Raw genomic sequence first — 16,787 nt, 5'->3', positions numbered from 1 at the left:
ATGTGTGATATTACACGGGGGAGTGTCTGTATTACACGTGTGATATTACACGGGGGGGAGTGTCTGTATTACACGTGTGATATTACTCGGGGGAGTGTCTGTATTACACGTGTGATATTATATGGGGGAATGACTGTATTATATGTGTGATATTACACGGGGGAGTGTCTGTATTACACGTGTGATATTACACGGGGGGAGTGTCTGTATTACACGTGTGATATTACTCGAGGGAGTGTCTGTATTACACGTGTGATATTATATGGGGGGAGTGTCTGTATTACACGTGTGATATTATATGGGGGAGTGTCTGTATTACATGGTGGAGTGTATATGTGTGATATACTGCACCCCTGTAGAATACAGATTGCGTATTTTGCTATGTGTATGTATATACTGTGACAGTATATTAATGTGCTCCCTTGCACCACTCCCATACACTCCCATACACTCCCGCACACCACTCCCATACACTCCCACGCTCCACTCCCGCGCACCACTCCCATACACTCCCATACACTCCCGCGCTCCACTCCCACGCACCACTCCCATACACTCCCGTGCTCCACTCCCGCACACCACTCCCATGCTCCACTCCTGCACACCACTCCCATACACTCCACTCTTTAGCCCGTGCTGTCTTGGTGCAGTCTCCACTGCATTGCTGTGTGAGGTGTTGATATCCACGGCAGCCGGCGTTCCCCGCACACTTCCATTGTTGGTTACAGCAGGACATGTGCAGTTTTGGCCGCACACGCTCTGACTTAAGCTGCAAGTGTGGCGCCCCTGAGGCTTCCGTCGCCACAGGTCATTGCACCCCATCCAGCGGTGTGATGCCCCATTCTGGGTAAGGAAAAGTGTGAACACCGGTCCCCTGGTAAATCCACACTACACCCATTGTTAGGAACACACTGGGACCAGGGATAGTGGCAGCTACCCTCCCATGCTGCATGCTGGGAGGGGCCGTAAGACCCATCCCTGCTCCTATAGGGTAGATCAGAGCAACTGGGGAGGTGGGAGGAGCCACCAGAGTGCAGTCAAAGAAAGGAAGGTCTAGGTTAGTCAGAAGGAGATAGAGAAAGAGAGAGAGTGGGGAAGGAGGAGGAGGCCTGCAGGAGGCAGGCAAGGAGCAGAAGCTGAAGAGAAGCTCTAGTCAGTCAGGAGCTGAAAAGAAGAAAGACGCTTCCTGGTGAAGATCCTGGGACTCAGAGGGTCCAGGTGACACCAAGCAGAGAACAGAAGGGATCCCAGGGCCACGGATAGCTGTAGAGCTGTGATGGCCTGTTCCACAGGAACATCGGTGGAGGGATCAAGCTGCAACAGGGGACGGTCCCTAGAAACCGGAGGAGTGCAAAATCATCTCCAAACAGTAAAAACCGAGGCCCAGGGAAAGTTGTAAACTCCCCGGGCCACAGCCCACAGCAGAACCTCTGGAAAAGGGATAATCAGCCGACAGGTGACCCCCCCAGCCTGGAGGCTGTAGTGGAGGCCGAGCAGGTTCATCCTAAAAGAGCTAGGCTTAGGAAGACAGCTGAAGACAGAGACACCTTAGAGAGAAGGGTACCGTTTTTTTTGCTCTAAGAATCACCCAGAAACGGTGGAGGTCCCTGACAGTGGTCCCAGCAGTCCAAGGGCTTCCTCAGGCCTTGACAAGAACTGTGAGTAAACAACTTGAACTGCACCCTTGGAGTTGCCTCTGTTATTCCGTCTGCTTAGACTTCCACTACACCATAGACTCTCACGAGCACCAATTGTGCCCCGGGGCACCGCTCCACCTGTGGGGAGCAGTACCACCATTGCTGCCATATCATCACCCCGGAGGCCTCATACAGCAGCGGCGGCTTTATAGCCGCATACCACAGGTGGCGTCACGAACACAAACTTTATTCAAACCCCAAGTATTCACCTAGCCATTTTATCACTGACACCCACCAGGGCCACGGAGCTGGGCCCAGCCACCACTGACGTCCCCCGGACTAGTCCTGCCCGGCACCGGGTGTCCCATAGCCCTGGGGTGGGCGAGTCAACTTTGGCGTCACGAACAGGATTTCGTGCCCGGTCACACCGGGTACTGTGCGCCTGAAGAATTGTGTTTTACTGTGAGAAACTGCCATCATTGAAGCCACTGAGCGCGGGAAGAAGGGGGGCGTGCCAGAAGAAAGGGCGCGAAGAGAAGCCCCGCCCCCTTGTCCAAGAAAAGAGCGCAAAGCGGTGCCCGCCATGGAAGGCGGAAGAAGAAGACATGGCGACTAGAAAAGCTGGCCGGCTGGCAGAAAGAGTCTAAATGCCAGACCAGCAGATAAAGAAAATGTACCTGATAGCAAGCGGAGCAGTGCCGGCCGTGATGGGCTGGGCGCCAGTCTGGGGCCAGATGCTAGTGCAGCCTCCGGCCCCGCCTCCAAAAGGGGAAAGGGTGCAGCCGAGTGGCGTGGTCGAGCACCCGAGCAGAGTGGAAGAAGACGGTCACCAGGCAAGCGGCATGGCAGAGAGGCTGCAGAAGTGCACACCAGGGACCGGGAACATGGATCCTGAGCTGGACCTGCTAAAGGAGGAGATGAGGATCCTGGCCCGGAGGCTGAGCGCTATGCAGACGGAGGTGGACCGGCGGAGAGAAAGCCCGATGGTGCCGGAGAATATGGGCCGCAGGATGGAGGCCGCCGAGCAGCGCTCGGGTGAGCTATTTAAAACCTTGACCCATCCGGACCCACGGCCCTACCAAGCGCCACCGCCCAGTCCCTCCACAGTCCCGCTAGCTTTCCCCGCCAGCCCTGCTGACGCCCTGTGGGGCACCGGAGGCCTACCGGAGACCCCCGAACACGACGCCTGGGGTGGGGAGGTCCCCGAACAGTTAGTGGGCCCCCTTCCAAGTCCCCCTGTAAGCCTCCTGGGAGCAAGATCACCGGGAGTGAACTGGGACGCAGCGCCCATTGAGAGCGGGAGACTGCAGCAGCCACTGCGCCCTGAAGAGACTCCCATGGCAAACGCATTAGCCTGCCAGAAAATGGTGGTAGAGTACCAGCGGGAGCGGGAGACCAGGGAGGAGAAGAGGAGGGCCGAGGAGGCGTCCAACCTGGCCTCCAAGGATCAGATTCGAAAGGCCCTCAAGGGATCCCAGGGTCCAGTAAGAAGGGGCCGAGTGATCGACTTCAGGCAGGAAGGCGGCTGGGGCTTCATCAGAGAGCCCGGATTGGGCAAAGATGTCTTTGTTGCCCGCCGGGACATAAAGGAGCACCTGCCCAGAGGCCACCCAGAGCGTGATGCTAAGCCTGGTGACACCGTGGAGTACACCAGGCTGAAGGGGAGCCGTGGCTGGTACGCTCTGAATGTCCACATCCTGCGGGAAGAGGCAGCCCCAGAAGAACCGGAGTTGCGCCGCACTATGCCAGCGTGCAGTACCGCCCCCGCCAGCAGCACTACCTCAGAGCAGGCCCAGGCCGCAGAACTTTGCAGCAGGCCTCCTACAGTCACTCAGGAGGCGCAGACCAGGATCTCCATGGCTTGTCTGATGCTCGGTGCCCGGCCAAAGCGCGACCACCAAGATCTCGGAAGCCCCCTGCAAGCAAGCAGTCCTTTACAAGAACGCCGAGCTGTGAGTGCCAGAAGCCCCATTCCTGCCCAGGCCGCAGCGGTCCGCAGAGGATCAGTGGCCAGCACTCAGGGGACCCAGACAATGATCTCATCGGCCTATCTGTTGCCCGGGGCAATGCCGGAGTAGGATCCTAGGATCTATCCCTGTGAGTGAAAAGTAAGGTAAATAGATGAAGATGCTGAACTGTATATAGCCCCTGTCTGCCCCTCATTCTTTGTGAAGATGTCCCTTTTGTGCTGCCCTAATGTTCTTTTTGAAGATGACACCCTTTCCTGTGTTACTGCCCCTTGTGCTTTTTGAAGAAGTCACCCCCTTGTATATGTACCGGGCCACGGAACTGGAATGTGGTCCCCGGTGAATGTGTAATGTGTCCTGTGTAACCAGGCCACTGGACTTAGTGGCTGGTTTTGTTTTGCCCTTTTGTTGATTGAAAAAGAAACGAACTGCCAGGTTACTGGACTTGTTGTAGCCAAGAATGTATATAGTTGCACCTGTTGTGCCCCCTACCAGAATTATGGGGGATGTGCCCAAACCGTGCAATGGACTGGAAGTGCACATTTAGAGTTTCTTTATAAGAAAGTTTGCAACGTTTAAGTACTTGTGCCTCCCATAAAGGGAAGAAAAGTTTTATTGTTTTATGTTATGCATAACAAAAATGTTTTTGCAGTTTCTCCCACATTTTCTGTTGTTTTTTTCAGCCCGAGGACGTGCTGGGATTCGCTGTGGGGGAGTGTGGCGCCCCTGAGGCTTCCGTCGCCACAGGTCATTGCACCCCATCCAGCGGTGTGATGCCCCATTCTGGGTGAGGAAAGGAGTGAACACCGGTCCCCTGGTAAATCCACACTACACCCATTGTTAGGAACACACTGGGACCAGGAATAGTGGCAGCTACCCTCCCATGCTGCATGCTGGGAGGGGCCGTAAGACCCATCCCTGCTCCTATAGGGTAGATCAGAGCAACTGGGGAGGTGGGAGGAGCCACCAGAGTGCAGTCAAAGAAAGGAAGGTCTAGGTTAGTCAGAAGGAGATAGAGAAAGAGAGAGAGTGGGGAAGGAGGTAGGCAAGGAGCAGAAGCTGAAGAGAAGCTCTAGTCAGTCAGGAGCTGAAAAGAAGAAAGACGCTTCCTGGTGAAGATCCTGGGACTCAGAGGGTCCAGGTGACACCAAGCAAAGAACAGAAGGGATCCCAGGGCCACGGATAGCTGTAGAGCTGTGATGGCCTGTTCCACAGGAACATCGGTGGAGGGATCAAGCTGCAACAGGGGACGGTCCCTAGAAACCGGAGGAGTGCAAAATCATCTCCAAACAGTAAAAACCGAGGCCCAGGGAAAGTTGTAAACTCCCCGGGCCACAGCCCACAGCAGAACCTCTGGAAAAGGGATAATCAGCCGACAGGTGACCCCCCAGCCTGGAGGCTGTAGTGGAGGCCGAGCAGGTTCATCCTAAAAGAGCTAGGCTTAGGAAGACAGCTGAAGACAGAGACACCTTAGAGAGAAGGGTACCGTTTTTTTTGCTCTAAGAATCACCCAGAAACGGCGGAGGTCCCTGACAGTGGTCCCAGCAGTCCAAGGGCTTCTTCAGGCCTTGACAAGAACTGTGAGTAAACAACTTGAACTGCACCCTTGGAGTTGCCTCTGTTATTCCGTCTGCTTAGACTTCCACTACACCATAGACTCTCACGAGCACAAACTGTGCCCCGGGGCACCGCTCCACCTGTGGGGAGCAGTACCACCATTGCTGCCATATCATCACCCCGGAGGCCTCATACAGCAGCGGCGGCTTTATAGCCGCATGCCACAGGTGGCGTCACGAACACAAACTTTATTCAAACCCCAAGTATTCACCTAGCCATTTTATCACTGACACCCACCAGGGCCACGGAGCCGGGCCCAGCCACCACTGACGTCCCCCGGACTAGTCCGGCCTGGCACCGGGTGTCCCATAGCCCTGGGGTGGGCGAGTCACATACCTCCCAACTTTTGAAGAAAGGGACAAAGTAAGCGTCGTGCGCAGGGCTGCAAATTTTGACCACGCCCCTAGCCACACCTATTTGGCAGTAAGGGTCATTTAGCAGATGCCCCGGACTGGTCATTCATAGTCCTAGCAGCCAGAATGTTCTTATATTTCTATGTGTCACTATATGACATGTTGCTTATTTGTGCTTATAAAGCCGTGGTCACACGTTACATAAATCCTGTGGTGTTTGTTTCTGCCGCTGTCTGTGTTATACTCCACAATATACAATCTTCTCTGATTATTCCATTTTTGCTGCATTTTTTCTCCTTTTCTCCATTATTTCATGCATTTTTGGTGCAGATGTGAATCTGCGGTTTTAAGTGTTTTATAGACAAGCTTTTTCCTGCGTTTTTTTAAGCTCCACATAAAAACCTCCAGAGGAAAAAAACCCCTGAAAAACGCAGATTTCAGCGGCGTCTTCTCCTGGAATCACAATCACCGCCGCTGATCTGTGCGGATTTGGTCTTTCTTTCTTTATAATCTTCAGGATTCACATCTGCCCCAAACATGGATCAAATAAGGGGAACAATGTATAAAAACCACCGCAAGCACGCAATAATCAGAGAGGAATCTTATCGCGCTCGTGGTGCGGACACCTGCAGAAAAACCACAGCATTTACGTGTGAACACGGCCTCAACAATACATTTTATTACATTTTTTATGGGTTTTAATAAAGAAAAATTATAAATTACGCTTTTTTTTCCCGCCATTTACCAATCCCCATAATTAATCTGCTGTTGTTTGGGTCATTATGATTACAAGGACACCAGATATGTCCTTTTTATTTGCTAATTTGTGATGTTTATTATTTTATAAAAAAAAAAAAGTGTAATAAAATGACATTCTATTTTTTTATTATTTTTAGTAATTTTATTAGAAGAAAAAAAAACCTCTATTCCTTTCCCTGTAAAACACAGGTCACAGAGACACTGCTCTGTACAATGGAGCTCTATGGCCTGTGTAGTCAGAGGCTGCAGTGTAGGTTTATTCATATAAAATCCTCCCTCTGACATCATTGCTCCTAGTGGCTCAACAGCTAGAACAGCTGGACATGTTTGAAAGTTGCTGGTTTGAATCCAAGGTGGTGAAAATTAAAAAAAAAAAAAAAAATTGTGTTTGTATTTTTTCTCATTTCTTTATAGTAGTTTTATGGGAATAAATGAATCTGACTCTTTCCTTCACCTACAAAGAGATGCAGTATATATTAGCTATCTGTCTATCTATCCCTCTATCATTCATCCGCCCCGCTCGCTCCGCCCCTCTCGCTCCGCCCCTCTTGCTCCGCCCCTCTTTGCAGCTGAATAATCTGCTTCTGGTTTTTCACCTACAGTACAGAGGTCAAGATTACCATATCTTCCAATGCTTTTCATTACAGGCAATGGCTCAGTGGTAGAGCTGCTGCCTGTAGAACAAAGCTCACTGTTCACGGGTTTGAATCTCAACCCCGGCCACCCCGATAATCCAGAGCCAAGGAGAATTTAATTTAATTTATTCACTGCACTGAGGGGAGGAGCTCTACAATCGGGGCAGTCCCGCAGAATCTGGGACGGTTTAGAGGTATGGTATTAGTAAATAGTAATATTGTATGGACATGTATAAATAAGTATGAAGCCTCCCCATGTGTCAGGCCCGGCTGTGTCCATAGTCAGGACCCGGTCACTCTCTGCCCTTATTCACAATGAGGTCTGTTCTGACACTAGAGCAGGGGCGGACATATCATTGGGGCAGCCGCGCAGGAGGTTGGGGCCTATTTCCACCTCTATAACAGGGGCATCTGTGTATTTCATGAGCTATGTGACTTCAGGGCCCATATACAGCTCTTGCACTTTTCTGTCTGTGGCCACCAGTATACTGGTCAGCATTAGGTGCCGCCCTGATTTGGGTCCACCTTGTCGCGGTGCTATGGCTTTTCCCTTGCATGCTCCCTATGTGTATATGTGCACTATGCTCTTATGTAGTTACAGCAGGGTATATAGCCAGACTATTCTCCTCTTGGGTTTCGTTGTGTTATGGCCAGTGTGAACATGCGCTGGTACCGTGTGTGTATACCAAATCCTGCTCCGCTTTTTTTTTTTATTCTATACAGTATATAAAGCAGATGCTTCTCTTTTTTTATATAGCTGGAGAAAGGCCGCGTGGGGCCGAAACGTCACATTTTTAAGGCTGTAACCAATAAAGGCATTTTGCGACGCACGCCTGCTGGACATCAATACCGTAGGTGATATTATTATAATCGGATTATGTCCAGATCCCGGGTTGTGTTTTCTTCACCTGTGTGGAAATCGATGGTCCTCAGCATCTCCGAGACATGATCCACATTCACACAGAAGTGATCCATGTCTTCATAGCCGGGGTCCGGTCGGTCTATCGTGGAAACTTTTGACATGTCTGTGATCCTGTGGGAACAATAAGGATCTGTATTGATGAGACAAAAAGGAGTTGAAGATTCACTGTGGAGGGTGGTAGGATGGACAGCAAGGCCGGGACGGCACGAGAGGACACTGCTCCACATGATGACATTTACACCCTGAACAGATGGGACATGACGAGCACAACAACATGTGATGAGACGCCATAAGAGAAAAGAAGGGGAACGTGACCCGACAAGATGACGTAACCGGACAGAACGACACCACAGCACATAATGTGACGTAACAAGATGGGATATCACCAGACTTTATAAAACAAGACAGAGTGTGATGTGATGAAAGGAGACCTAACGAGACCTAACGAGGCCTGAGGAGACAAGTTATAACCTGGTGAGACGTATCCTGACAACTACTATGTGACATTACATGACAAGACCTGGACAGACATGACGGGTCGTGACAAGAGAGCAGGGCTTCATTATAGTGTGAGCAAACATGGAGCAACTAGAGAAGATGGAGAAGAACATATAGACAACTGACCAGAAGGGGAAGAGGCAAGACAGCATGCGACAATACGGCCGACAAGTCATGACATGGCAGATATCAGGCTACATCTCCACCTGACATCACAGGACATGGCAGACATCATGTTACATCTCCATCCGATATGACAGGACATGGCAGACATCATGTTACATCTCCACCTGACATCACAGGACATGGCAGACATCACGTTACATTTCCATCCGATATGACAGGACATGGCAGACATCATGTTACATCTCCACCTGACATCACAGTACATGGCAGACATCACGTTACATCTCCACCTGACATCACAGGACATGGCAGACATCATGTTACATCTCCACCCGACATCACAGGACATGGCAGACATCATGTTACATCTCTACCCGACACCACAGGACATGGCAGACATCACGTTACATCTCCACCTGACATCACAGGACATGGCAGACATCATGTTACATCTCCACCTGACATCACAGGACATGGCAGACATCATGTCACATCTCCACCTGACATCACAGTACATGGCAGACATCACGTTACATCTCCACCTCACATCACAGGACATGGCAGCTATCATGTTACATCTCCATCCGACATCACGTTACATCTCCACCCGACATCACAGGACATGGCATACATCATGTTACATCTCCACCTGACATCACAGGATATGGCAGACATCACGTTACATCTCCACCTGACATCATAGGACATGGCAGACATCACGTTACATCTCCATCCGACATCACAGGACATGGCAAACATCATGTTACATCTCCACCTGACATCACAGGACATGGCAGCTATCATGTTACATCTCCATCCGACATCACAGGACATGGCAGACATCACGTTACATCTCCATCCGACATCACAGGACATGGCAGACATCACGTTACATCTCCATCCGACATCACAGGACATGGCAGACATCACGTTACATCTCCACCCGACATCACAGGACATGGCAGACATCACGTTACATCTCCACCCGACATCACAGTACATGGCAGACATCATGTTACATCTCCATCCGACATCACAGGACATGGCAGACATCACGTTACATCTCCACCTGACATCATAGGACATGGCAGACATCACGTTACATCTCCACCAAACATCACAGGACATGGCAGATATCATGTTACATCTCCATCTGACATCACAGTACATGGCAGACATCACGTTACATCTCCACCTGACATCACAGGACATGGCAGACATCACGTTACATCTCCATCTGACATCACAGTACATGGCAGACATCACGTTACATCTCCATCCGACATCACAGGACATGGCAGACATCACGTTACATCTCCACCAAACATCACAGGACATGGCAGACATCACGTTACATCTCCATCTGACATCACAGTACATGGCAGACATCACGTTACATCTCCATCCGACATCACAGGACATGGCAGACATCATGTTACATCTCCACCTGACATCACAGGACATGGCAGACATCACGTTACATCTCCACCAAACATCACAGGACATGGCAGACATCACGTTACATCTCCATCTGACATCACAGTACATGGCAGACATCACGTTACATCTCCATCCGACATCACAGGACATGGCAGACATCACGTTACATCTCCACCTGACATCACAGGACATGGCAGACATCATGTTACATCTCCACCAAACATCACAGGACATGGCAGATATCACGTTACATCTCCACCTGACATCACAGGACATGGCAGACATCACGTTACATCTCCATCCGACATCACAGGACATGGCAGACATCACGTTACATCTCCATCTGACATCACAGTACATGGCAGACATCACGTTACATCTCCACCAAACATCACAGGACATGGCAGACATCACGTTACATCTCCACCTGACATCACAGGACATGGCAGACATCACGTTACATCTCCATCTGACATCACAGTACATGGCAGACATCACGTTACATCTCCATCCGACATCACAGGACATGGCAGACATCACGTTACATCTCCATCTGACATCACAGTACATGGCAGACATCACGTTACATCTCCATCCGACATCACAGGACATGGCAGACATCACGTTACATCTCCACCTGACATCATAGGACATGGCAGACATCACGTTACATCTCCACCTGACATCACGGGACATGGCAGACATCATGTTACATCTCCACCCGACATCACAGGACATGGCAGACATCATGTTACATCTCCATCCGACATCACGGGACATGGCAGACATCACGTTACATCTCCACACAACATCACAGGACATGGCAGATATCACGTTACATCTCCACCCGACATCACAGGACATAGCAGACATCATGTTACATCTCCACCCGACATCACAGGACATAGCAGACATCACGTTACATCTCCACCCGACATCACAGGACATGGCAGACATCATGTTACATCTCCATCCGACATCACAGGACATGGCAGACATCACGTTACATCTCCACCTGACATCACAGGACATGGCAGACATCACGTTACATCTCCATCCGACATCACAGGACATGGCAGACATCACGTTACATCTCCACCCGACATCACAGGACATGGCAGACATCATGTTACATCTCCACCTGACATCACAGGACATGGCAGACATCACGTTACATCTCCACCCGACATCACAGGACATGGCAGCTATCATGTTACATCTCCATCCGACATCACAGGACATAGCAGACATCATGTTACATCTCCATCCGGCATCACAGGACATGGCAGACATCACGTTACATCTCCATCCGACATCACAGGACATAGCAGACATCATGTTACATCTCCATCCGACATCATAGGACATGGCAGACATCACGTTACATCTCCATCCGACATCACAGGACATGGCAGACATCACGTTACATCTCCATCCGACATCACAGGACATAGCAGACATCATGTTACATCTCCATCCGACATCATAGGACATGGCAGACATCACGTTACATCTCCATCCGACATCACAGGATATGGCAGACATCACGTTACATCTCCATCCGACATCACAGGACATGGTAGACATCATGTTACATCTCCACCAAACATCACAGGACATGGCAGACATCACGTTACATCTCCACCCGACATCACAGGACATAGCAGACATCACGTTACATCTCCACCAAACATCACAGGACATGGCAGACATCACGTTACATCTCCACCAAACATCACAGGACATGGCAGACATCACGTTACATCTCCATCCGACATCACAGGACATGGCAGACATCACGTTACATCTCCACCAAACATCACAGGACATGGCAGACATCACGTTACATCTCCACCTGACATCACAGGACATGGCAGACATCACGTTACATCTCCATCTGATATCACAGTACATGGCAGACATCACGTTACATCTCCATCCGACATCACAGGACATGGCAGACATCACGTTACATCTCCATCCGACATCACAGGACATGGCAGACATCACGTTACATCTCCATCTGACATCACAGGACATGGCAGACATCACGTTACATCTCCACCTGACATCATAGGACATGGCAGACATCACGTTACATCTCCACCAAACATCACAGGACATAGCAGACATCATGTTACATCTCCATCTGATATCACAGTACATGGCAGACATCACGTTACATCTCCATCCGACATCACAGGACATGGCAAACATCACGTTACATCTCCACCTGACATCACAGGACATGGCAGACATCACGTTACATCTCCATCTGACATCACAGTACATGGCAGACATCACGTTACATCTCCATCCGACATCACAGGACATGGCAGACGTCACGTTACATCTCCACCTGACATCACAGGACATGGCAGACATCATGTTACATCTCCACCCAACATCACAGGACATGGCAGACATCACGTTACATCTCCATCCGACATCACAGGACATAGCAGACATCATGTTACATCTCCACCCGACATCACAGGACATAGCAGACATCACGTTACATCTCCACCCGACATCACAGGACATAGCAGACATCATGTTACATCTCCATCCGACATCACAGGACATGGCAGACATCATGTTACATCTCCACCTGACATCACAGGACATGGCAGATATCACGTTACATCTCCACCCGACATCACAGGACATAGCAGACATCACGTTACATCTCCACCCGACATCACAGGACATAGCAGACATCACGTTACATCTCCACCCGACATCACAGGACATGGCAGACATCATGTTACATCTCCATCCGACATCACAGGACATGGCAGACATCACGTTACATCCCCACCCGACATCACAGGACATAGCAGACATCACATTACATCTCCACCCAACATCACAGGACATAGCAGACATCACATTACATCTCCACCCAACATCACAGGACATAGCAGACATCACATTACATCTCCACCCAACATCACGGGACATAGCAGACATCACGTTACATCTCCACCCGACATCACAGGACATGGCAGATATCACGTTACATCTCCACCCGACATCACAGGACATAGCAGACATCACGTTATATCTCCACCCGACATCACAGGACATGGCAGATATCACGTTACATCTCCATCCAACATCACAGGACATGGCAGATATCACGTTACATCTCCACCCGACATCACAGGACATAGCAGACATCACGTTACATCTCCACCCGACATCACAGGACATGGCAGATATCACGTTACATCTCCACCCGACATCACAGGACATAGCAGACATCACGTTACATCTCCACCCGACATCACAGGACATGGCAGATATCACGTTACATCTCCACCCGACATCACAGGACATAGCAGACATCACATTACATTTCCACGTGACATCACAGGACATGGCAGACATCACATTACATCTCCACCCAACATCACGGGACATAGCAGACATCACATTACATCTCCACGTGACATCACAGGACATGGCAGACATCACATTACATCTCCACCCAACATCACAGGACATGGCGGGTATCACGTTACATCTCCACCCAACATCACAGGACATGGCAGACATCACGTTACATCTCCACCTGACACCACAGGACATGGCAGACATGACATTATATCTCCACCTGACATCACAGGACATGGCGGGTATCACATTACATCTCCACCTTACATCACAGGACATAGACAGCACAGATCTTTTCCTCGGTGGAATCCAGCGTTTCTTGAGTTCATACTCACTTCTTGATCAGCTCTTTTGCCTGCTGTGAGGGGAGAGAAGACACATGAGATCCCGGTGGATGGTGTACTCACGACTGGAGTTGGTCACTGACCAGCGTCATGTATGCTGATTTTCCTTCACATGCTGTAGTGTCTCACCTGCAGGAACTGCGCCATCTGTGGTTCATCCATAGACTGTATGGCCGTCTCTACCAGTTTAGAAGTGACTTCTAAGTTGTCTCCATGTTGGCGAATGAGTCCCCTCACATACTGCAGCTTCTCCTCCTGCTCGCGGGTGATCATCTGTAGGAGCTCCTTTTTCCTCTCTTCCAGGATGTTATACAAGGAGTCAAAGCGCTGGCTGAGATGCTGCTTCTGTCGGCGGCTGCTGTCCTGTCACCGAGAGACCAAACATAACCAAGAAGAAGAAGCACTTTTACTATGGCGGGGTGTGAGGAGCTGGTCACAAACTAAGGACTATTAGACTTTTTCCAGCATTGAGCACTGGTTACGTTGATAGTATTGCTGAGTTTTATTGGAGATTTGCTTGCTGGTCAGCCTAATGTCACTCGTCTGTACACAATTGGAAGAGGGAAGGGGTTGTAAGAGTGTGTCATCCTCTTTGGCCAGCATGGGCTCTAATATAATCAGGCTTATGGTAGGATTCATTGCCTGCACCTGGGGGGGTGCTGTATATCTTTATTCATCTTTGCTGGTGGTTTCGCTAATACACATCTTTTCAGACTGGGCTTCTGGAACCTTCATACTTTGAGCTACATGTACATAATGTCTAAGGGGTGATGTGATGAGCAGGTGGCTGATTCCAGGGGAGGGAGAACAATAAGCCACAAGTTTGGTCAGTGAGTTGGCGCTATGATGTGGAGGGGAGAGGATCTGTTGCTGGGTCCTAGTGCGCTTGAATGGACTATAGAGATCGAAGTTGGATACCCGTGCTATGGTCATGATATCTGTCATCTGAATTTGAGGAGCTATCCTAGGGACTATTATGCCGACTGGAACTGAATACACTCACTACGGTTGTGATATCAATCATCTAAAGAAGCATAAGAAATATGATTGCTGTTAGACCGTGTACAGAAGAAACAAAAATTGTTGCATTGTTAACCTGCCTAGGTGAGTAATATACCCCACTACCTCAGATCTTCACAAGTGGTGGCCATGGTAGGATCACCTATCCCTGGAGAGCTTAATGGGGAATGTTGGTGAGCTGTGACTTGGTAAGAAGAAATGGCAGACTACATCTACAAGAGGCTCAAGAAGGAGGTGCTGAGAGCCCTTTGCTCTGGAAGAGAGCTAGAGTAGTTGTCATAGGAAAACCAGATGGCCCTAATACAGCGCTTGGCCAAGTGGGACCGAGAACATCAACAGGAAGAGGTCAGTTCAGACGTGAAGGAGGGTAGCTCCATGGAGGGACCACAGCCCAGGGCTGTCATCCAGATGACGGAGGATCGACCGACTGAGTTGAGGCGGATGCTGGCCATGCTAGGTGAGCAGGCCATAGACATAGAGCAGGCAGCAGTCGTAAGCAAATATCTGGGGGTGCATGTAGCAGTACCCCCACCTGCCCCAGCGTAGAAGACTGTGGATAGCAGGAGAGAGGGGCCTGCATCTTTAAGGTACCGGGACATACCACAGTTCAATTAAGACACCTCGGATATTGATGATTGTCTCCGGTTATTTGAGAACCTTTGTCTCCTGCATGAGTTATCAATTGTGGACTGGCCGAAATTTCTGAGTCTTGGCCTGACCAGAAAAGTAAGAGAAGCCTTTAATAACTTGAATTCCAGGTATCGGAGATGTTAGTCTACCATTTCTAGCTCAATTCTAGAGAGGTATGCTATCACGCCTGAAACCTGCTGGAGAAAGTTTTGGGAGACTGATAGACCCACTGCGCACACACATATGTGATGCCCTGGCCTATCAGGTTGTCACAGGGTATTGTGCAATCTGCCCTTCTGTGCAATATCCACCTCCTTCTTGGATATTGCACAGAAGGGCCCCTAATCAATGGTGTTGCCAAAACCAGATAATCAAAATCCTAGGAACACTCTGCACCACACCCACCAGACACACCAGTGGACGCTGGTAACCACGGTAAACATCGGGTAACCAAGAAGCCCTTACCTTGGTTACCCGATGTTTACCTTCGTTACCAGCATCCGCCGCTCTCAGCTGTCAGTGCCGGCTCCCTGCTCTCTGCACACGTAGCAGAGTATACATCGGGTAATTAACCCAATGTGTACTATGGCTAGGAGTGCAGAGAACAGGGAGCCGGCACTGACAGCTGAGAGCGGCGGACGCTGGTAACGAAGGTAAATATCGGGTAACCAAGGAAAGGGCTTCTTGGTTACCCGATGTTTACTGTGGTTACCAGCGTCCGCAGAAGCCGGCTCCTGCTGCCTGCACACGTAGCAGAGTACACATTGGGTAATTAACCCGATGTGTACTGTGGCTAGGTGTGCAGGGAACCAGCGCTAAGCGGTGTGCGCTGGTAACCAAGGTAAATATCGGGTTGGTTACCCGATATTTATCTTAGTTACCAAGCGCAGCATGCTTCCACGCAGCACTGGGGGCTTGTCACGGGTTGCTGGTGAGATCTGCCTGTGTGATAAGCTCACCAGCAACCCGTGTAGCGACGCTACAGCGATCCCTGCCAGGTCAGGTTGCTGGTGGGATCGCTGGAGCGTCGCTTAGTGTGACATCTCACCAGCGACCTCCTAGCAACTTACCAGCGATCCCTATCAGGTTGTATCGTTGTTGGGATCGCTGGTAAGTTGTTTAGTGTAACTGGGCCTTAAGGACTCTTGTTGATATCAGTCGTCTGGATTTGAGGAACTCTCCTAAGGACTATTGTTGATATTCGTCACCTGGATTTAAGGAACTCTCTTAAGGAATATTGTTGATATCAGTCATCTCGATTTGACAAACTATCCTAAAGACTGTTGCTGAGATAAGTTGCTGGATTTGAGGAACTATCCTAAGGACTGTTGCTGAGATAAGTCACCTGGATTTGAGGAACTCTCCTAAGGACTATTGTTGCTATCTGTCGACTGGATTTGAGGAACTATTCTAAGGACTATTGTTGATATCCGTCACCTG

At 49.8% G+C, this 16,787-nt stretch overlaps 1 protein-coding gene across 1 annotated transcript in view; it reads right to left on the bottom strand.

The window, feature by feature from the left end:
* The window catches only part of TRIM54 (tripartite motif containing 54), a 143,181-nt gene that overhangs the window by 54,627 nt on the left and 71,767 nt on the right, over nucleotides 1–16,787 (bottom strand). Inside the window, exons 5-7 of the mRNA XM_075341404.1 lie at nucleotides 13,827–14,060; nucleotides 13,689–13,711; nucleotides 7,877–8,001 (exon numbers count right to left, since the gene is read on the bottom strand). Coding sequence (XP_075197519.1) covers nucleotides 7,877–8,001; nucleotides 13,689–13,711; nucleotides 13,827–14,060 — 382 coding nt within the window. The remainder of the gene's footprint in view (nucleotides 1–7,876; nucleotides 8,002–13,688; nucleotides 13,712–13,826; nucleotides 14,061–16,787) is intronic.

The sequence above is a fragment of the Anomaloglossus baeobatrachus genome, chromosome 3, assembly GCF_048569485.1.
Source record: "Anomaloglossus baeobatrachus isolate aAnoBae1 chromosome 3, aAnoBae1.hap1, whole genome shotgun sequence".
NCBI classification, from domain to species: Eukaryota; Metazoa; Chordata; class Amphibia; order Anura; family Aromobatidae; genus Anomaloglossus; species Anomaloglossus baeobatrachus.
This window is presented reverse-complemented; position numbering and strand designations above follow the sequence as displayed.